This window comes from Hylobates moloch, unplaced genomic scaffold, assembly GCF_009828535.3.
Source record: "Hylobates moloch isolate HMO894 unplaced genomic scaffold, HMol_V3 SCAFFOLD_6, whole genome shotgun sequence".
Taxonomy (NCBI): domain Eukaryota; kingdom Metazoa; phylum Chordata; class Mammalia; order Primates; family Hylobatidae; genus Hylobates; species Hylobates moloch.
Genome location: NW_026652281.1, coordinates 103,220,321 through 103,243,698, shown reverse-complemented (window position 1 = coordinate 103,243,698; position 23,378 = coordinate 103,220,321). Strand labels below are relative to the sequence as shown.

General features: G+C 45.5%; 1 protein-coding gene across 1 annotated transcript in view; it reads right to left on the bottom strand.

Annotated features, from left to right (window-relative positions):
- Window positions 1-1,472: 1,472 nt before the first annotated feature.
- The window catches only part of CTCF (CCCTC-binding factor), a 72,196-nt gene continuing 50,290 nt past the window's right edge, over window positions 1,473-23,378 (bottom strand). Inside the window, exons 5-12 of the mRNA XM_032156051.2 lie at window positions 22,482-22,615; window positions 18,546-18,666; window positions 17,774-17,923; window positions 12,681-12,950; window positions 11,636-11,655; window positions 11,240-11,375; window positions 3,924-4,085; window positions 1,473-2,961 (exon numbers count right to left, since the gene is read on the bottom strand). Of these exons, the coding sequence (XP_032011942.1) occupies window positions 2,777-2,961; window positions 3,924-4,085; window positions 11,240-11,375; window positions 11,636-11,655; window positions 12,681-12,950; window positions 17,774-17,923; window positions 18,546-18,666; window positions 22,482-22,615 (1,178 nt within the window). The 3' untranslated portion in view covers window positions 1,473-2,776. The remainder of the gene's footprint in view (window positions 2,962-3,923; window positions 4,086-11,239; window positions 11,376-11,635; window positions 11,656-12,680; window positions 12,951-17,773; window positions 17,924-18,545; window positions 18,667-22,481; window positions 22,616-23,378) is intronic.

Here is a 23,378-nt window from a genome sequence, read left to right as displayed (position 1 = left end):
ATCACCTGAGGTCAGGAGTTCCAGACCAGCCTGGCCAACATGGTGAAACCCCATCTCTACTAAAAATACAAAAATTAGCAAGGTGTGGTGGTGGGTGCCTGTAATCCCAGCTTCTCAGGAGGCTGAGGCAGGAGAATCCCTTGAACCCAGGAGGCAGAGGTTGAAGTGATCCAAGATTGTGCCACTGCACTCCAGCTTGGGTGACAGAGCGAGACTCTGTCTAAAAAAAAAAAAAAAAAAAAAAAAGAAAAATAAATTTTGGTTGGCTAGTAGGGGGTACCCTGGCGGGTAAACCTGTGAATGGGATAGAGAACTCAAGCTCCAACAGTCTGAGACCACTAACTTTCAGACCAACGAGTTAACTGCCTGGCTGAGTCCCGAGGCCCCAGGAGGCCCTGGGTCGTTTTCCTGGGAGACCCATCTGTGTGGACAGCACTAGCCAGCCAAAAGCTTCACACATTTTGCTCTGTTACTTCTAATTGAAAACTCCTAAGTTGGAATTTTGGTTAAAAAACTCATGTGGTTTAAGCTTTCACCTCAAGTGGGTTTGCCAAAGCAATCTGCCTAGAAATGGCAGCAGCAGCAAGATGATTTTCCACTCACGCCCAAGATTCCAAACACGACACAACTCCCTTTCCATCCACCTTCCTGAAGTGCTACCAGGCAGCTCTATTATCTAAGACGGTCTTTTCACTACCCGGTGGTTGTGCATCTGTCTCTCCTTTCAAATGAACTTCTCTAGGGCAGGCTGGGCCCAGCTCCTCTGTGTTCCCACACCTGGCAGAGCTCCAGGTACATCTGATCCCAGGCCTCCTTGAGCTGAGATCCTGAGTAGAGAGCTTCTCCTCAGCTCCTTTCACTCCAAGCAGCTCTATGGCCCATCTACTCTGTGCACGGGGCACTTACTCCTCAAGTGGATCACGGTAGCTGGCTGCTGTCCATCTACTCACCTGTCTACTCACACACACATTTCGGGGAGTTAAGAAGTTACAGTAAGGGCTGGGTGCGGTGGCTCATGCCTGTAATCCCAGCACTTTAGGAGGCCAAGGCGGGCGGATCACAAGGTCAGGAGATCGAGACCATCCTGGCTAACACAGTGAAACCCCGCCTCTACTAAAAGTACAAAAAACTGGCCAGGCATGGTGGCAGGTGCCTGTAGTCCCAGCTACTCGGGAGGTTGAGGCAGGAGAATGGCGTGAACCTGGGAGGCAGAGGTTGCAGTGAGCTGAGATTGCGCCACTGCACTCCAGCCTGGGCAACAGAGCGAGACTCCATCTCAAAAAAAAAAAAAAAAAAGTTACAGCAGGATGCATTCAATATCCAGTCACCCGCCAAGATCGTATCCTCCCATCTGCTAGAGGAAGTACCATCCCAGGGATGAAAGGCAGCAGCCTGCACAGCCTGGAACCATGTATGCAGCCTCCCAACCTCCCTCAAGCAGGCAGGAATCACGCAAGATGGAGTCTTTGGAGCACTTGTTAATCCGTTATGATTTATTAGCTGTACAGCAGTAGATCCTCCTCCCCAGCTTTCAACCCCATTACATATTTTATTACAGGTCTCATGTTGGCGTCCTAAAATAATGAAAAATATCACACAGTACAGCTAAGTACAAAATGCATCAACCTAGGGTCTGATAGCTAACTGATGGCTCTCTTAAAAGCAATACACAGAAGAAAAAAGTGTTTGAAATCAGTTAAGACTGAGGCTCTCTAAAAAAACACATTTTTAAACATGTGACAGTTCATGTGCAAGAATCACTTTTTAGTTGGTTTTGCTTCACATTATTATTTTTTGAAGATCCAAAGTTTAAATTACTGACCTAGTGAAATTATCTGGCCCAGCTTATAAGGGCTGCTGTGACCCACTCATAATCACCCTTCTGCCTTAACAGAAGATTTATAAAACACAACAATCAGCTACAAACAGGGCAAAGAAAATGTCGATGGGAAATCATAACTGAAAGTTAATTATACAAGGTTCAAATGCTGGCTCCGTGGGCTGGAAATCATGATCTGCCACGTGGGTGTCCATCACTGGTGGGCAGTGGTCTGGGTGCCATTCTGCTACATGATTGTGATCCAATTCCTTGTCAACATTTACACACTACAGAGTCTGTGGTAACTTAATTTGCAAGTAATTAAAATGCTGGGTTTTCTTACACTGCACTTCTTTTCAACCTCTTAATTAATGGAAAAGATTAAAATGTAAAAAAAGTTATTTACAAGCTTGACCATACCAGAAACTTTGCCAAGAAAGAGGCAAAGCTTTCAGGACAGAACCTGATCGTAGCATGCCATACTACTGGTGTGCAGCTGACTCCAAGCAAAGGGAGTCAGGGAAAAGCAAAAGCAAAAAACAGTTTAAAAGTCTAAGTCCTTCCCAAGTATGCATTTACAATTAAAAACTCTCTTGGGAAGAAGACCATAGAACTCTGGGAAACCTGGTGGCCATTCTGGAGTGGTTTACCACATGGAGGGAGGGGTCAATGTCTCTGTTTCCATCTAGGAAAACGAGTTAGTCGTCAACACTCTCCTCAGCACTTCACAGTAAACCCTCGGGGACTCAGAACATTCCATGATTTGCTAACATCAGACAGCAAGTTCTAGTTAAATCACATTTTTTTCTAACATCATCCTTGAAGTTTTCGTTCTTGGTATGTTTGGTAAAATGATGCTTTTCCCAAAGCCAAAAAAAGAAAGAAGGGAGAAAAATTAAGATGCGGGCCGTTTAAACACAGCCCAGAGCAGTCCTGGCGACGCACAAGGCTCCGCCATCACCGGTCCATCATGCTGAGGATCATCTCGGGCGTGAGGTCTCCGTTGGGGGCGTCTGTGGCAGCTGGCTGGGCCTCCTCTTCCTCTCCCTCTGCGGGCTCAGCATCTGGCTCTTTTTTTACTTCAACTATAATGTTCTCAATTGCACCTGTATTCTGGTCTTCAACCTGAATGATAGCTGTTGCTGGCAAAGAGCACAGACAGAACAAATGGTGCATTAAAGCCCCAAGAATCACAAGGGTCTTTTAGACTGACAGTGAACGGGATGTCAGCAACACAGGAAAGCCTTATTAGATAGCGGTCCAGAGAGAGTCAATTTATTTTTTATTTTATTTTTTGAGACGGAGACTTGCTCTTTCACCAGGCTGGAGTGGACTGGCGCGATCTCAGCTCACTGCAACCTCTGCCCCCTGGGTTAAGCAATTCTCCTGCCTCAGCCTCTTGAGTAGATGGGCCTACAGGTGCTCACCCCTACGCCTGGCTAATTTTTTTTTTTTCTTTTAGTAGAGACGGGGTTTCACCGTGGTCTCGATCTCCTGACCTCGTGATCCGCCCGCCTTGGCCTCCCAAAGTGCTGGGATTACAAGCGTGAGCCACCGCACCCGGCCGTCCTGGCTAATTTTTGTATTTTTAGCAGAGATGGGGTTTCACCATGTTGACCAGGCTGGTATGGAACTACCGACCTCAGGTGATCCTCCCGCCTTGGCCCCCCAAAGTGCTGGGATCACAGGCATGAGCCACCGCTTGACCCTGAGTTTCTTAGAAGGGGCAATCTCAGCACAGAAACTGCTTTCTCTCTCCACCCTTTACGATTTGGCTCTTTTATATTCATTACCGCATCCATTCTGCCAGCTGACTGTGACTTTGGTTGTTTTTCAAAACCCGCCCACATTAACAGTACCCATCTTGTAGAACACAAATACCCTTCTACTCTGGACTTCTTGAAATGTAACAGGCCTCTAAAGACTTCCTCAGATGTTCCTCAGTAAAAACTCCTAAAAAGTCATTTCCTGAGAGTTTGTTCTCGACATGCCCTTAACTTGTTCTCATGGCTTAGTTCCCACCTCCCCAAAGAACAAGGATCCATCTGGCTCCCCCACATGCTCGGAGAAGACCCAGCCTCCAGAGCAGAGATGAACAACTTACGCTGGTTCTGTTTGGGCTGGTTGGTTCTGCCAGGGGGTCGTCCTCTCCGCTTCTTGGCGGGTGGTGGGGCTGGGGTCACAGGCTGAGGCTCTGGCTCAGGTTCAATTTCTACAGCAGGCTCCTCCTCATCCTCATTGTCGTCCAGATCTGGTTCAGCATTTTCTTTTCATGAAATCAGGAAGCACAGGTGGTGGGGCAAGGAGAAGGGTGGTGGAAGATGAAAGAAAACAATTATATATTCTTTGAAGTCTTATTTTATATATATTTCTTTTTTTTTTTTTTTTTTTGAGACAGAGTCTCACTGTATTGCCCAGGCTGGAGTGCAGTGGCACAATCTCGGCTCACTGCAACCTCTGCCTCCCAGATTCAAGCAATTCTCGTGGCTCAGCCTCCTGAGTGGCCGGGACTACAGGCATGCACCACTATGCCCAGGTAATTTTTTTTTCCTTCTTTTTTTTTTTTTTGAGACAGAATCTCACTCTGTCGCCCAGGCTGGAATGCAGTGGCACGATCTCAGCTCACTGCAACCTCTGCAACTGGGTTCTAGCAATTCTCCTGTCTCAGCCTCCTGAGTAGTTGTGACTACAGGCATACGCCACCACGCCCAGCTAATTTTTGTATTTTTAGTAGAGATGGGGTTTCACCATATTGGTCAGGCTGGTCTTGAACTCCTGACCTCAGGTGATCCACCTGCCTCGGCCCCCCAAAGTGCTGGGATTACAGGCATGAGCCAATGTGCCCAGCCAATCCAGGTAATCTTTGTATTTTTTGTAGAGATGGGGTTTTGCCATGTTGGCCAGGCTGGTCTCAAACTCCTGACCTCAGGCGATCTGCCTGCTTCGGCCTCCCAAAGTGCTGGGATTACAGGTGTGAGCTAGCGTGCTCAGCCAATTATTAAGAAAAATCAATTTAAGGCTGGGCACGGTGGTTCACACCTGTAATCCCAGCACTTTGGGAGGCTGAGGTTGGAGGATCACTCATGTTCAGGAGTTGAAGACCACCTTGGGTAACATAGTAAGACCTTATCTCTACATGAAATAAGAAACCGGCAGCTGGGCACGGTGGCTCACACCTGTAATCCCAGCACTTTGGGAGGCTGAGGCGGGTGTATCATCTGAGGTTGGGAGTTCGAGACCAGCCTGACCAACATGGAGAAACCCTGACTCGACTAAAAATATAAAATTAGCTGGGCGTGGTGATGCATACCTGTAATCCCAGCTACTAGGGAGGCTGAGGCAGAAGAATCACTTGAACCTGGGAGGCGGAGGTTGCGGTGAGCTGAGATCCGCCACTGGCACTCCAGCCTGGGCCACAAGAGTGAAACTCTGTCTCCAGAGAAAAACAAACAAACAAAAACAAAAACGAAATTGACTCGGTGTGATGGCTCATGCCTGTAATCCCAGCACTTTGGGAGGGCAAGGTGGGTGGCTCACTTGAGGTCAAGAGTGAGAGACCAGCCTGGCAAATATGGTGAAACCCCGTCTCTACTTTAAAAAAAAAAAAAAAAAAAAAAAAAAGGTGGCCAGGCATGGTGGCTCACACCTGTAATCCCAGCACTTTGGGAGGCCGAGGTGGGTAGATCACAAGGTCAGGAGATCAAGACCATCCTGGTCAACATGGTGAAACCCTGTCTCTACTAAAATACAAAAAATTAGCCGGGTGTGATGATACATGCCTGTAGTCCCAGCTACTCGGGAGGCTGGGGCACTGCAATCACTTGAACCTGGGAACCCAGGAGGCGGAGGTTGCAGTGAGCCGAGATTGGCCACTGCACTCCAGCCTGGCAACAGAGCAAGACTCCATCTCAAAACAAAAACAAAAACAAAAACAAAATTTGCCCAGCGCAGTGGCTCATGCCTGTAATCCCAGCACTTTGGGAGGTTGAGGCAGGTGGATCACCTGAGGTTAGGAGTTCGAGACAAGCCTGGCCAACATGGTAAAACCCCGTCTCTACTAAAAATACAAAAATTACCTAGGCGTGGTGGTGGCACCTGTAACCCCAGCTACTCAGGTGGCTGAGGCAGGAGAATTGCTTGAACCCGAGAGGTGGAGGTTGCAGTAAGCCGAGATTGCGCCACTGCACTCCAGCCTGGGCAACAGAGTGAGACTCCATCTCAAGGAAAAAAAAATAAGAAAAAAAAAAAAAGAAGAAGAAATTAGCAGGACACGGTGATGTGTGTCTGTAGTCCCAGCTACTCAAGAGACGGAGACAGGAGGCCTGCTTAAGCCAGGGAGGTAGAGACTGCAATGTGCTGTGATTTCACCACTGTATTCAGCCTGGGTGATACAGTGAGATCCTGTGTAAAGAAAAAAAAAAAAAAAAGCCCATTTAGGCAGGGCACGGTGGCTCACGCCTGTAATCCCAGCACTTTAGGAGGCCGAGGTGGGTGGATCACCTGAGGTCAGGACTTTGAGACCAGCCAGGCCAACATGATGAAACCCCGTCTCTACTAAAAATACAAAAATTAGCCAGCTGTGATGGCAGGCACCTGTAATCCTAGCTACTCAGGAGGCTGAGGTATGAGAATCACTTGAACCTGGGAGGCAGAGGTTGCAGTGAGCTGAGATCAGGCCACTACACTCCAGCCTGGGTGACATAGTAAGACTTTGTCTGGGAAAAACCAACAAATAACAACAAAAATAAATAAAAATTAAAAACAAAATAAAACAAACCAAAAGCCCATTTAAAAATGCTTTTAGGGGAGCAGGGTGTGAGGTTCCAAAAAATAATAAATAAAAATGCTTTTGCTGGAATTTTTGCTATCAGGATTAATATAATAAACACGTATTACAGCAGAATGAAGCAAATCGACTTGAATACTATTATTCACATTTTATGTGGGATTGGCTATTACTTTCTCCTTTTAGCTTTAGACCCTTTTTTGACTCAACACAATACTGAATTTCAAATTCTCATGATCCCCCTACCTACTATACCAAGATAAAGCAGGACACTAAGCCAGAAATGGACCCTTGGAGATGTGGTTCTGCTCATCTCTAAGTGGGCAGGAGGGGTAAGAGTGAGTGAGAGTGAGAGAGAGAGACAGAGAGAGAGAGAGACAGACAGACAGAGAGAGTGAGAGAGTGTGTGTGTGTGTGTGTGTGTGTGTGTGTGTGTGTGTGTCTGTCAGGGGACAAGACGGAAATTCTTTTTCTTTTTTTTTGAGGCGGGGTCTTGTTCTGTCACCCAGGCTGGAGTGCAGTGGTGCGGTCATACCTCACTGCAGCTTCTAACGCCTGACCTCCCAAAGTGTTAGGATTACAGGCTTCATCCATCACGCCTGGCCAGAAATTCTTACACATTGTGAGGTCCTACTTACTAAGGTAAGTAGCAAGAGTTCTTTTGAAACTATTATTGATTCTCTTTTAAGGTCAAGTTTTTGGACTTAATTTAATTCCCAGCTGTACCAGACCCAATGTGTCATTCCCAACCCTCTTGCTCTCCACCCTAATGCCACAATTGTCCATTCGTGGTAAAATAAGTGGTACATAAAAGTGAGGAAACTATTGTATAAAGAATACTGACGAGGAGCCAGGTAACGAGGCTGTCTCAGATCTCTTACTAGGTACGTGACCTGGGACATCTGACCAGCTGAGACTCAGTTTCCCTGAGTAATTTCTGTAACATTCTCACTCCATTTAATAGTGACCTGGGGATCAACAGGACTCCGGGAACTCATGTAATCCCGCTCCTTAACCTATGGTCTACCACAAACACAGCTTTTACTTATAGCAAACATCACAATTTAAAAATTCGCCATTTTCCACTTAGGCTTCAGTACTTCAATGAATGAGGGTGTTACCCACATTTTATAGAAAAAGTGAGAAACTAAGTGATTGCAATGCACAGCTAAGTCACAGCAGGTAGAATTCAAACCTCTGCCCTCAGTCTGGGGCTGTTCTGGCGCCCACATCTGCAGGCAGCCAAAGAGCTTTTGTTATCCCTCCCCCATGGCTGTGGCACAAAATGTACACTGCCTGCCTTCCTCTAGAAAGCACAGGTTATTAACGTGCACTTTCTTTCTCTGGAACAAAATGTTTAAATTTAGAGATCTGTGGGTAAACGCCTGCTCTTCCAGATAAAATGCCTTATTTCTCAAATGACTGAAATCCTAAGTGAAAACATGGGGAATATATAGATAGGTGGCAGTGTGTCAAGAACAAGAGATGCTTCCCTGCTGAACTTCTTCAAGCCCTCTATTGCCTAGGTTGGCCCAATGCCTAGAAAACTAAACAAATTCAGTCAGAATTGGGGGGAAAAGCACACAAAAGCAGGCTAACAGGATCAAAGGCTTATTGGCTTGGTGGTATTTCGGCAAAAAGCCTTGAAAACAGCAGTAGACCATCTGCTGGTCAATCTCTGTAGACAGCTGACAGGCAGAACTTCTGGGTCAGGACAAGTAAGACTGCATGGCCAACAGTGGCATGGAGCCCAGGCTGATGTCCCTTTTCTGGGGGAGATAAAGAGTCACTAGGTATAAGGCCTTGAACCAAATTCCATGCTCTACTAACCAGCAGCAGACAGAACAGAGAACTGTAGAAATCTATCAGAAGCTATCAATAATCTCTTTAGCCTAAGATGCTTCTGGTTACATACAATTAGGGAAAGAAGCTGGTCTTCCTGGAGATGAACCACAGAAGTGAACAAAGCAGTATCAGGAGAAAGCAGGACACAGGACAGAGTCTGGCAGCAGGGGGCTTTGCAACTAAGAACAACTATAGGGATCCCCAAGGTTAAGATTATCTGATCACTGGTAATATCTGGGAGTCTCCCAATATTTCTGAAAACCCCCAACAGTTCACTGCAATAGTTTTTTTCCTTTTTTTTTTTTGTTGAGACAGGGTCTCGCTCTGTTGCCCAGGCTGGAGTGCAGTGACACTATCTCAGTTCACTGCAGCCTCAACCTACTGGGCTCAAGCCATCCTCCCACCTCAGCCTCCCAGGTAGCTGGGACCGCAGGTGCAGGCCACAACCCCCTGCTGATTTTTGTAGATACAGGATTTTGCCATGTTCCCCAGGCTGGTCTTAAACTCCTGAGCTAAGGTGATCTGCCTGCCTCGGCCTACCGAAGTGCTGGGATTACAGGCATGAGCCACCATGACCGGCTGCAAATTGACATCTTAAAGGAGGCATACACTTAACACCCAGTGACTGAAGAAGATACTACTTAAAACGGATATTCCATTTAAAAAAAGGAAAAAAAAAGGGGTCGGGGGGGACCTTGTTACAGATGCAAATATAAACAGCTTAGTGCTTTCATGAGAAAGTTTTACAATAAAACCCATTAAGTAGCTGGGTGTAGTGGCTCATGCCTATAATCCCAGCACACTAGGAGGTCGAGGCAGGAGGATCACTTGAGCCCAGGAGTTAAGAGACCAGCCTGGGCCACACAGTGGGACCACATCTCTATAACAAAAAAACAGCTGGGCATGGTGGCTCACGCCTGTAATCCCAGCACTTTGGGAGGCCAAGGCGGGTGGATAACCTGAGGTCAGGGGTTCTGGACCAGCCTGGCCAACATGGTGAAACCCTATTTCTACTAAAAATACAAAAATTAATAGGGTGTGGTGGGGCATGCCTGTAATTCCAGCTACCTGGGAGGCTGAGCAGGAGAATCACTTGAACCTAGGAGGTGGAGGTTGCAGTGAGCAGAGATTGCACTACTGCACTCCAGCCTGGGCAACAAGAGGGAGACACCGTCTTAAAAAAAAAAAAACAAAAACAAAAACCCCAAACAAAGAACAAAAAAGCCCAATAAAGTGACTAAAGTTCTCCAATATGTTCCTTCTTCAAAAAATCTCATCCCCTCCCCACTATTTCTACTGACAACCAGTGCAAAACACAATATGAAGAATCCCTAGACTATCAGGCATCATCTATAATCTCTCCAGTTTAATGGTGCTTCTGGGAAGTCCATTTCTTAAAACCAAACTCTCTACCACCTTTTCCATCCATACCTTAAGTCTTTAGTTACAGAGGTGCCTTCCCACCTGGATGCCAGCAACCTAGGTATCCAAACTATAGAATCTAACACTCTGAACATGTTTGTGTAATTAAATGTGGCCTCCAAATTACCAAGACACTTGTTCCTCCACCCTCTTTGTAAGGCTTGGCACTTTTTCTCTTTTTTGGAGACAAGGTCTCACTTCGACGCCCAGACTATAAGGCAGTGGCATGATCACAGCTCACTGCAGCCTCAATTTCCCGGGCTCAGGTGATTCTCCCTCAGCCTCTCGAGTAGCTGAGACTATAGGCATGTACCACCACACCTGCCTAATTTTTAAATTTTTTGCAGAGACAAGGTTTCACCGTGTTAGCCAGGCTGGTCTTGAACTCCTGACCTCAAGTGATCTGCCCATCTTTGTCTCCCAAAGTGCTGGGATTACAGGCATGAGCCACTGTGCCCGACCGAGGCTTGGCACTTCTAAGCACAACCTCCTGCCTGGATTTCATGACTAGAGAGGCAAAAAACACTCCAAAGAGTACCTGTGGTAGGAAAATAGGCAAGATTTTAAACTTTAAATGGAGAGATTAAGGTAGGAAGAGAAAGGCTGACCTTCACTGACTTGATCAGCACCTCTCAAGGTTAGGCTGACACAGGCAGTCAAACCATAAGTGAAGATACTTAAACAACCTTCTTCATGTCCATTAGATTCACTGCTCAATCAAATCTAGACCAGCTTCCTAAATGTAAAAGTTAAGAACATAGGAAAAGAAACTCTGCTGGCCTTAGAATATCACAAATTTGAATAAACTGAATAAAAATATTAATTCTGCTTTAACTCAAGATTATGTATGAGGCATTAATAATGGCTGGGCGCAGTGGCTCATGCCTGTAATCCCAGCACTTTGGGAGGCTGAGGCGGGCGGATCACGAGGTGAGGAGATCGAGACCATCCTGGCTAATACGGTGAAACCCCGTCTCTACTAAAACATACAAAAAAATTAGCCAGGCAGGCGCCTGTAGTCACAGCTACTCAGGAGGCTGAGGCAAGAGAATGGCATGAACCCAGGAGGCGGAGCTTGCAGTGAGCCAAGATTGCGCCACTGCACTCCAGCCTGGGCGACAGAGCGAGACTCCGTCTCAAAAAAAAAAAAAAAAAGGCATTAATAAGCGGAATGCCACGAGGAGAAAAGAAAATAAGCCCCAGAAAAACACTAACTGCTGTTGTAAATAGATGTTAGGAGATGAGAAGTTTAAAGAAAGGAAGAGTGTGTGCCTGCCTCTACATCCCAGCATATCCATACATAAATACACTGGAAACTGGGCTCCAAAGCCTGCCATAGTAAGCAAATCAAGAAACAAGTCACTTACCACTGTCAGAGGAATCTTCTTTCTTAGAGCGCATCTTTCTTTTTCTTCCACGTTTACTCTTCTTCGTTTCTCCTCCATTTTCCCCCTCTACACCATCTGGGCCAGCACAATTATCAGCATGTCTTGCCATGGTATTCTAACAAAAAGAACAAAATCCTCTTTCACACCACTAAAAAAGCTAAGATCAGACTGGAAGTTATTTACGTTAATAAAATCCATATTAAGCCTAAAAATTCTAGTATCTGCTAATTGTGTCCTGAACACACTGTCTCTGCTCAGGGGAAATGGATAAGGCTGGGTTCTTGAGGGAGGCTCAGCAGCCTGCAGACAGAGATGGGGGAGGATCAGACCAGCTCTTAGTTCTGTCAAGATCTAACACAGCCCCCAAGAGAAGACCCAGAACAGGCTACAGCTAGCTAGGGGTGGGGTGGGGTGCAGGTTTCAATCCACCTAATTTTTTTTTTTTTTTGAGATGGAGTGTCGCTCTTTCACCCAGGATGGAGTGCAGTGGCACGATCTCGGCTCACTGCAAGCTCTGCCTCCCGGGTATACGCCATCCGCCTGCCTCAGCCTCCCGAGTAGCTGGGAGTACAGGGGCCCACCACCGCACCCGGTTAATTTTTTGTATTTTTAGTAGAGACGGTGTTTCACCATGTTAGCCAGGATGGTCTTGATCTCCTGACCTTGTGATCCACCTGCCTCGGCCTCCCAAAGTGCTGGGATTACAGGCGCTCGAGCCACTGCACCCGGCCCTAATTTTTTCTTTCTTTTTTTTTCTTTTTTTTGAGACGGAGTCTTGCTCTGTCACCCAGGCTGGAGTGCAGTGGCGCAATCTCGGCTCACTGCAAGCTCTGCCTCCCGGGTTCACTCCATTCTCCTGCCTCAGCCTCTCCGAGTAGCTGGGACTACAGGCGCCCGTCACCACGCCCGGCTAATTTTTTTTGTATTTTTTAGTAGAGACGGGGTTTCACCGTGGTCTCGATCTCCTGACCTCGTGATCCGCCCGCCTCGGCCTCCCAAAGTGCTGGGATTACAAGCGTGAGCCACCGCACCCGGCCCCTAATTTTTTCTTTTTGTAGACATGGGGTTTCTCTCTGTTGCCTATCTCGGCCTCCCAAAGTGCTAGGATTACAGGTGTGAGCCACTGCGCCCGGCTTGATAAAGGTATTTTTAGTGTGGTGCAGAACTGCTTCCATAATTGTAGCACAGATAGAGCTGCTTATTCCTGCTGAGCTCCTTCTTTGGCTCCCTCCCAAGAGTCATGTCCCCACATGAGATTCTTCTCCTCTCTCAAGTCCTGGACTTACTTTCCAGTTTTCAGAAAGATGTCTGCTTAAGGAAGAGGTAAGCTGTGACTGAATAAAACATCAGCTGGACACTGGGATGATACAATTGACAAGGAGCATGACCTTTGATTTTGGTGACATTCCTCATAATCCACAGTTTGAAAATACTATCTTTAAAAACAGCCACTGTACTAGATACGTAAATGCCCTCTGATAACACCAGACACCGAGAAAGCACCAACAACTTTCAATGAAGGTTCCTACCTGTCTACAAGCATAATCACACTGGTCGCACTTAAAGCGCTTCTCATTCTTGTGTGACTTCTGATGCTGGATGAGGGCATAGCGCTCATGAAACACAGCATCACAGTAACGGCATTTCTTGCCTTGCTCAATATAGGAATGCTGCTTTCGCAAGTGGACACCTGAAAGCACAATAAAAAGCCCAGTGTAATGTGAAAACACAAACAAGCACTTTAACAAGTTACTAATACATTTCTCCTGATTCTTTTTTTTTTTTTTTTTTTGAGACAGAGTCTTGCAAGCTCTGTCACCCAGGCTGGAGTGCAGTGGCGCAATCTCAGCTCACTGCAAGCTCCACCTCCCGAGTTCATGCCATTCTCCCGCCTCAGCCTCTTGAGTCGCTGGGACTACAGGCGCCTGCCACCACGCCTGGCTAATTTTTCTTTTTTTTTTGTACTTTTAGTAGAGACAGGGTTTCATCGTGTTAGCCAGGATGGTCTCAATCTCCTGACCTCGTGATCTGCCCGCTTCGGCCTCCCAAAATGCTGGAATTATAGGTGTGAGCCACTGCACCCGGCCCATTTCTCCTGATTCTTAAGTATTACTCTGGGTGCTATACAGAAAATGAATGAAAAGGCAGAGTAACAGGTGCAGGGAGAACAATTAAGATTGTTCAAACAGGACAGGTGGGAGAAGATGGTGGCTGGGACAAGGGTGATGACAATGGGTGTGGATGGAAGGGGAAGAACTGATGAGAGATGGAAGCAGCTGAATCAACAGGATTTAGTGACTGTAGAGTGAAGAAGAAAGCAGGTATCAGGCCTGGAAAACCAGGTAGGTGTTGGAGTCATTTATTGAGACAAGAATAGTGGAAGAGGGCTTAAGACCAAGTTGTATGTGTTATTTTTGGGGTCGGGGGGTGGGGGGGCATAGGGAATAGAGAAGTTTTAGACCTTCAGTTTTAGACATGCTGAATTTGAAATGCCAGAGATATCAAAGCAGGGGTGGGATGGCAAGGGATACACAGTTATATAGGGCTAACTCAAAAGAAAGATCTGGAGTAGGAATATAAACGTACAAGTTGTTAGGATTTGAAAGCAGCTATGCTTATCACTGTACCACCAGTGCCACAAAGAGTTGTTAGAATTTGAACCCATGGGAGCTGATAAGATCACCAAGGCAAAAAGTAGAATTAAAATAAAAAGGATGGGTCATGCTTTAAGAAGTCTAAGAGTTGGCAGGCACAGTGGCTCACGCCTGTAATCCCAGCACTTTGGGAGGCCGAGGCAGGTGGATCACCTGAGGTGAGGAGTTCAAGACCAGCCTGGCCAACATGGCAAAACTGTCTCTACTAAAAAAAAATACAAAAATTAGCTGGGCATGGTGGTGTATGCCTGTAAACCCGTAATCCCAGCTACTCGGGAGGCTGAGGCAAGAGAATGGCTTGAACCTGGGAGGCAGAGGTGGCAGTGAGCCAAGATTGTGCCACTGCACTGCACTCTAGCCTGGGCGACAAAGACTCCCTCTCAAAAAGAATCCCAGCACTTTGGGAGGCAAAGGTGGGTGGATCACCTGAGGTCAGGAGTTTGAGACCTGGCCTGGCCAACATATAGTGAAACCCCGTCTCTACTAAAAAATACAAAAATTAGCTAGGCATGGTGGCGTACACCTGTGGTCCCAGCTACTCAGGAAAATGAGGAAGGACAATCATTTAAACAGGGAAGCAGTGGTTGCAGTGAGCCGAGATCGTGCCACTCTACTCCAGCCCGGGTGACAGAGTGAAACTCCGTCTCTCACACAAAGCACACACGCACACACACACACAAAGAAGTCTAAGAGTTGGGCCAGGCATGGTGGCTCATACCTGTAATCCTAGCATATTGGGAGGCTGAGGTGGGTGGATTGCTCGAGTCCAGGAGTACAAGACCAGCCTGGGCAACATAGTGAAACCCTGTCTCTACCAAAAGCTAAAAAAAAAAAAAAAAAAAAAATAGCTGGTCATCATGGCATGTGCCTGTGGTCCCAGCTACCAGGGAGGCTGAGGTGGGAGGATTCCTTGAGCCTGGTCGAGACTGCAGTGAGCGAAGACTGAGCCACCGAACTCCAGCCTGGGCAACAGAGCAAGACAGTCTCCAATTAAAAAAAAAAAAAAGAAAATCTTGGAGTTAAGGCCAGTGAGAGAAAAAAAGGTTAAAATAAGAGAAAGTTGAAAGGAGTAAGAGGAAGAAGAAAACCAACAGGATTTAGTGTCACAGAGGCCAAGGGAAGAAAGTGTTTCAAAGGAAGAGGGTACTGTCAATGATGAAGAACACTGCTAACAGATCAAGTCAGCTCTTAGGAAGAAGAGTGGAAAGGAGTCTTCACTACATTCAGAGTGTGGGGTCATTCATGACCCTAAGCAAGAGTCATTATACCAGAGTGATGGGAAATAAGCCAGGCAAGAGGGAAAGATGAGGGAGAGAAGACTGTGAGGGATGTAACTCTTCATAAAGGCTGGCTGGGAAGGAGAGAAGAATTAAACCTAGAGGGTGAAGACTTTTACATATATATGTAATTTTTTTTTTTTTTTGAGACAGTGTCTCACTCCCTTGCCCAGGCTGGAGTGCCGTGGTGCGATCTCGGCTCACTGCAACCTCCCCCTCCCGGGTTGAAGCAATTCTCCTGCCTCAGCCTCCCAAGTATCTGGGACTACAGGTGCGTGCCACCATACCCGGCTAATTTTTTGTATTTTTAGTAGAGATGGGGCTTCACTGTGTTAGCCAGGATGGTCTTCATCTCCTGACCTTGTGATCCACCCACCTCAGCCTCCCAAAGTGCTGGGATTAGAGGCATCAGCCACCGCGCCTGGCCATATTTTTATTTATTTTAAGAGATGGGGTCTTGCTATATCACACAGGTTGGTCTAGAACTCCTGGCCCATCCTCCTGAATAGCTGAAACTACAGGTGTGAGCCACTGTGCCTGGCTAAGATTCTTTTTTTTTTTGAGATAGGGTCTCTCTGTCACCCAAGCTGGAGTGCAGTGGCACGATCTTGGCTCATTGCAACCTCTACCTCCTAAGCTCAAGTGATCCTCCCACCACAGCCTCCTGAGTAGCTGGAACCACAGCTGCACCTCACCACAACCGTTTTGTATTTTTGGTAGAGATGGAGTTTTGCCATGTTGCCCAGGCTGGTCCGGAACTCCTAAGCTCAAATGATCTGCCTACCTCGGCCTCCTAAAGTGCTGGGATTACAGGCGTGAGCACTGCGCCTGGCCCTTTGTCTACTTTTTAAGTAGGAAGACAAGTCATTTACTGAGACCAAGAAGGGAGAGAAAAAAGAAGGAAAATTAGAGGTTATAAGAAAGTAGGAGTAGGGGATCTGGTGCAGTAGCTCACGCCTGTAATCCCAACACTTTGGGAGGCCAGTGAGGGAAGATCACTTGAGGTCAGGAGTTCAAGAGCAGCCTGGCCAACATGGTGAAACCCTGTCTCTACTAAAAATACAAAAATCAGCCATGGTGGCAGGCACGTGTAGTCTCAGCCACTTGGGAGGCTGAGGCAGGAGAACAGCTTGAACCCAGTAGGCGGAGGTTGCAGTGAACAGAGATCAGGCCACTGCACTCCAGCCTGGGTGACGAATGCAAAACTTTGTCACAAAAAAAAGTGAGGGCTGGGCGCAGTGGCTCATGTCTGTAATCCCAGCACTTTGGGAGGCCGAGGTAGGCAGGTTCACCTGAGGTCAGGAGTTCAAGACCAGCCTGGCCAACATGGTGAAACCCCATCTCTACTAAAAAATACAGAAAAAAAAAAATTTAGCTGGGCATGGTGGTATGCGCCCATAATCCCAGCTACTCAGGAGGCTGAGGCAGGAGAATCACTTGAACCTGGGAGGCGGAGGTTGCAGTGAGCTGAGTTCACACCATTGTACTCCAGCTTGGGTGACAAGAGGAAAACGGAAAACTCCATCTCAAAAAAAAAAAAAAAGTAAGAGTAGGGTGCCCAACTCTATATAACAAGCACCAAACACTGTGGAATGAATTCGCTCACTCATAAAGAACTGGAGCACACCTAACAAGAACAAACAGCTGGAATAGCTAGGAGCAGTGAGGGCCCAGCTACATTTGCGATCATGAATTTATATATTTACGGTACTACAAGTTGTATCAGCTGAGGTGATATCCTACCAAACTTAAAGAGAGCTAATTATTGGGAGTAGATATGAGGTAAGGGAGAGGATGGCTCTCACTTTTTACTTGCTACTTTTTTTTTTTTTGAGATGGAGTCTCGCTCTGTCACCTAGGCTGGAGTGCGGTGGCGTGATCTCTGCTCACTGCAAGCTCCACCTCCCAGGTTCAGGCCATTCTCCTGCCTCAGCCTCCCGAGTAGCTGGGACTACAGGTGCCCACCACCATGCCCGGCTAATTTTTTGTATTTTTAGTAGAGACGGGGTTTCACCATGTTAGCCAGGATGGTCTCGATCTCCTGACCTCGTGATCCACCTGCCTTGGCCTCCCAAAGTGCTGAGATTACAGGTGTTGAGCCGCCGCGCCCGGCCTAAATATAATTAATAAACTCCGGCTGTATGTAAACTCTAGTTTAACTATGCACAGAAATACAGTTACCACTAAACCAATAAAACAGTCCCATTACCTAGAGAAAGTACAGATGTTCTCAAAAAAATACAATAGAACGACCTAAGTTTGAATCACACTATGTTACTTTCCTATTTGGGGAAGGAAGGCTACTAATTAAAGGTGTACTCTGTCTCCTCCCATCACAGCTCCCCTTAATTTATAGATGAGTTTTATTCAGGACAGAATCTTGTGGGCTGACTACAGTATGAAAAGGAAGAAAGAGAAAAAAAAAAAAAGCAGCTAAGCAATGGCTTTTACTAAGTGACAGACCATTCCTATACATAAAATGTTATGAGAGTCAGAAGGTGCAGTTATTTATGATCCCCATATTTTGAAATATAAATCCTTCAAAAATTTTTTTTTCACTTCTCACTAGTTAATCTACTTACCCAAATCACTTTTTCGGGCTATGACTGTGTCACAGTGGGGACAGTGAAATTTGGCCACATTTTCTGTGTGCTTCTGTAAAATGTGCATCTTCATGGTACCACTTTGGGTAAACCGAGCATGACAAATGTAACATTCATAAGGCTTTTCCCCTTTAAAGAAAATACAGAATGAACACATAAATGAAATGAATAAATACTGTAATTTAATTGGAGGGTAACTCAGGTGGCAGATATGCTACATCACAGAGAATCTACAGGTCTTCGGAAGGCTGAGGCTCAGTCCCAGTTCCCAGATCTTGTCTATCTTCAGATATGGTCAAGTCCTAAACTGCTGCTGGCCACCTCTGCTCTGCCCAGCTCTGCTCTAGAATCCTCCACATTACAGCAATGCTTACCTTTGGGGGAGACTGAATGGAGAACCCACAGGTTTTTCTTTTTAGGAAAAGACAACATCCAGGAAAACTGAATAAGGTGGGTTAGGAAATCTACCCAGACTTTTAAAATTAAAATCTGTCCATTTTAACTTAATTTCTCCCTTAAAATTTTTCTTGTAGGCAGATTCAAGTTGAACAAAACAAAAGGTACTATTTTCTAATTATTTTCCGAACAACGAATTCAGAGGATATGCCGGAGAAGCATTAATCAATTCCTTACTATTTTCAAGCCAGTCTTCCATTCACATAAACAATGTGGGCACACAGTGGTCCACAGGGTCCCATGGGATTCACTGAAAAGAAGCTCATTAATACAGTAAGGAGTGGAGAAGTCCTACCTGAATGGGTTCTCATGTGCCTTTTCAGCTTGTATGTGTCCCTGCTGGCATAACTGCACAAACTGCACTGAAACGGACGCTCTCCAGTATGAGAGCGAATGTGACGTTTTAATTTGCTGACCTGAAATACGAAAACGACCGAACTTTAACTTCTGTTAACACAGACTATAACATGAGCACTGTAGGTTAGGCCCAAAAGCTTAGTTTTGGGGCACTGAAGTTCAGAATACAGAAGTCTAAAAGATAACCTTCTTCCCTCTTCATTATTTGTAAACTTTGCTTCTCGAATCCATATTATTATCTACGAGAAGTGGGTAAATGAATACGGGTGTAGATGAGCCAAGATTGGTCATTACTTGGGAGGCTGAGGTGGGCAGATCATCTGAGGTCAGGAGTTCAAGACCAGCCTGGCCAACATGGTGAGACCCTGTATCTACTAACAATACAAAAATTAGCCAGGCATGGTGGCACATGCCTGTAATCCCAGCTACTCGGAAGGCTGAGACTGGAGAATCTCTTGAACCCAGGAGGTGGAGGTTGCAGTGACCCGAGATCGTACCACTGCACTCCAACCTGGACGACAAGAGCGAAACTCTGTCTCAAAAAAAAAAAAAAAAAGACTGCGCATTACTAATAACTGTTTAAGCTGGGTGGCAAGCACATGAGGATGTATTACAATCTTTACTTCTACATGTTTGAAATTTTCCATAATAGTTTAAAAATAATTTATGCCTATTTACAGATCAATTTGTTCCAAATCCTGTGTTACTGAGTACATATTTTAATTCCACTCATCCTCTTTTCCTATCATTAGCGTTTCCTAGACAGGCCAGGCTCGAAGGGCCTCTCATCCATCATCCTCACCATTACCCATCCTTTAGTCCCCTGCAGGATACCTTATACTAAAACAGTGACTTTCAAACTTGATTCTACGAAGTGCTTTGAGGGCAGGTCGCGGTGGCTCACACCTGTAATCCCAGCACTTTGGCAGGCCAAGGAATGCGATCGCTTGAGGTCAGGAGTTTGAGACCAGCCTGGGCAACATGGCAAAACCTTGTCTCTACAAAAAATACAAAAATTAGATGGGTGTGGTGGCACATGCCTGTAGTCCCAGCTACGTGAGGAGCAGCTGAAGTGGGAGGATCACCTGAGCTCAGGAGTTTAAGGCTACAGTGAGCCACGATCATGCCACTGCAGTCCAGCCTGGGCGACAGAGTGAGAGACCCTGTCCCCCACGCACCCCCTGCTCCAAAAAGTGCTTTGAACATTCACTAATGTTTCAATGTTTTGAAAAATTTAAAAAGTATCCTGATTTTAAGGAAACAAACAAAAAACAAAAAACACTGCACTCATGTAAGTGTTGCTGGTTTTGTTTTGTTTTTGGGATGAAATCTCGCTCTGTTGCCCAGGCTGGAGTACACTGTCACGCTTGTGGGTCACTGCAACCTCCGCCTCCCAGGGTCAAGCAATTCTCCTGCCTTGGCCTCCCGAGTAGCTGAGACCACAGGCGCACACCACCAGGCCTGGCCAACTTTTGTATTTTTAGTAGAGACGGGGGTTTCACCACGTTGGCCCGGCTAGTCTCAAACTCTTGATCTCAGATGACCAACCTGCCTCGGCTTCCCAAAGTGCTGGGATTACAGGCATGAGCTACTGTGCCCGGCCCCACTTGTGTTACACACCAAGTTTTCACACACATAAGTCGATAACTATCCTAACAGCATTACTAATTCTTTTCCTTCAAGATTTCCCTATTTAACCTGTTAACTTCAATATGTACCAGAACCTACTCTGTTCCAATGAGCTATCTATTCCTACTGCAATATCACACTGGCTTCATTTACTATAGTTTTACAAAATCCAATGGCACAAGCCCCTCATTCTATTTTCAAATTTTTCTTAGCCATTCACATTTATTCTTCCAGTTGAAAGTTAGAATCAACTTGCAATGTTTCTTCATTTATTCAGGTCCTTTGGAAAAGTTTCTGAGATTTTCTTCATGTACATTTCATAGATATTTTTTGTTGTTCAGTTTATCCCTAAGTTATTTTATTGCTATTAGAATCCATTTCATACCTTCCTATCACTACTAAAGTTACTGATTTCTGTATGCTTATCTTATATCTGGCCAGTGAACTGAACTCTTATCGCTCTAAGTTTTTGTTCTGATACTCTTAGATTTTCTCTGTAAGCAAATCTCTTTGCAAGAAATAACAGTTTTATCTTTCCATTAATAATTCATTTCTTGCTTTATTCGATTAGCTAGGATTTCCAGTACAACGTTGAAACAATAACATTAAGAATGAATAACTTGTCACATTCCAGATTTTAATGGAAATACTTTCAATGTTTCCAAATTAATTAGGATGAGTTTATTATACATTTCTGGTATATATGCTTTTTTAAATTTTTTTGAGGGGAAGTCTCACTCATCACCCAGGCTGGAGTACAGTGGCGCGATCTTGCCTCAATGCAACCTACACCTCCCAGGTTCAAGTGATTCTCCTGCCTCAGCCTCCTGAGTCGCTGAGACTACAGGTGCGTGCCACCACGCCCAGCTAATTTTTGTATTTTTAGTACAGATGGGGTTTCACCATGTTGGCCATGCTGGTTAACTCCTGACCTCAGGTGATCTGCCCACCTCAACCTCCCAAAGTACTGGGATTACAGGCGTGAGCCACCATGCCCAGTCTAAACACATTATATATTAAAGAAGTTTTCTCCTATACTTAACTTGCTAGGACATTAAACAGTAATTAATGATTACTGAATTTTAGCCCCCATCCCACCTACAGAAATAATATGGTTTTTCTTCAATCCTTCAATGTAATACACATCAGTAATTTCTCAATGATAAACAATCTTTGTGTTTCAGATATATTCAATATCACTTATTTTTTAGAACGTATTACTAAATTAGGTTGGCTCATTGGCTAATAATTTCATTTAGAATTTTTGCTTCTCTCTGAGGATAAGTTTGCTTTTCGGTAGTTTTCTGACCCAGTTTTGGTAACAGTGTAGCTTCAAATAATAAAATTGATAAACCTACCATTTAAAAATGTTCTGGGTACAGTTTTTTTCTTCAAAGTTTGACAGAATTTGCCTGTACTAACACGTGAAACTGGTACTCTTTTTTAAGATGGAGTTTCGCTCTTGTTGCCCAGGCTGGAGTGCAATGGCATGATCTCGGCTCACTGCAACCTCTGCCTCCCAGGTTCAAGCGATTCTCCTGCCTCAGCCTTCCAAGTAGCTGGAATTACAGGCATGCACCAGCACGCCCAGCTAATATTTATTTATTTATTATTATTTTTTGAGATGGAGGGAGTCTCGCTCTGTTGCCCAGGCTGGAGTGCAGTGGCGTGATCTCAGCTCACTGCAAGCTCCGCCTCTGGCGTTCACGCCATTCTCCTGCCTCAGCCTGTCTCCCGAGTAGCTGGGACTACAGGCGCCCGCCACCACACCCAGCTAATTTTTTGTATTTTTAGTAGAGACGGGGTTTCACCACGTTAGCCAGGATAGTCTCGATCTCCTGACCTCGTGATCCACCCACCTCAGCCTCCCAAAGTCCTGGGATCACAGGCTGTGAGCCATCGCGCCCGTCCTAAATTTTTTATTTTTTAGTAGAGATGGAGTTTCTCCACGCTGGTCAGGCTGGTCTCCAACTCCCGACCTCAGGTGATCCGTCCACCTCGGCCTCCCAAAGTGCTGGGATTATAGGCGTGAGTCACTGCACCCAGCCAGACACTTGACTCTTTTTAACAGGTAAATCTTTCACACCCATCATAAGTTTTTGGAGGAGCGGTGTTGTGTGGGAGTGTTAATAATTTACTAACATTCTTCTACCTCATCTTAAGTCCATTTGGGTAGTTATAGCTTTGTACTGAAATAAATCATGGTCTGCCTAAGAGAGATACCAACAAAAAGGTGAACACTCACTTCTACACTGGCGTAATCACACATGGAACACTTGAATGGCTTCTCGTGGGTGTGTTTGTAACGACGATGCCGAACCAATTCTCCACTGGTCACAAAGGCCATGTCGCAGTCTGGGCACTTGTGAGGACGAGTACCTAGAGAAAGGATGGAGTAACAGGAAGAGCAAGATCAAGGGCACAGTTAATGACAGAGTTCAATGTGTGGCACAGAACTGCTATGAGACTGGACCCTATTCATCCCATCAACTGCAGTAGCGTGAAAGCAGATCCGGAAGTCAGCTCCGAAAACTATGGGAGGGCCTGGATCAATTTATAATACTAACACCAGGATATTATAACACACACCAAATTAGTTTCCCTTAATTACCCATCTGAATCTGCTGCCTTTGAATACAATAAAAACCTTCTTATTCCTATTTTGTGAATATCCTGGTCATTATGGATTAAAAGTTAATAGAGACCGGGCTTGGTGGCTCATGCCTCTAATCCCAGAACTCTGGGAGGCTAAGAGTTTGAGACCAGCCTGGGCAACACAGCAAGATCCCGTCTCTCAAATCTCACTGTATTATGCCTATAAATATAGGGCCATTGGGCTGTCCATATTCTGAAACTTTCTTTTAAAAACACAAACATATAACTTGTTTTCCATATATATGTCTTGATAAGGAATTTCAGAGGCTTATCACAGGCTTTACATAGTATTCCCTTTTATGTGATTTAAACAAATGATTTTCAAACATCCATGTCTAATATGCTGTGATCATTCTGAATGTCAGTTCATCCAATATAAAACATTTATGAATAATATACTCTCTACATTTCTTGTCTTTCACTGAAGGAATCTTAGAGACAAAACTGAGAGCACAATGCAGTGCTAGTTTCACAGACTAGTGACCAT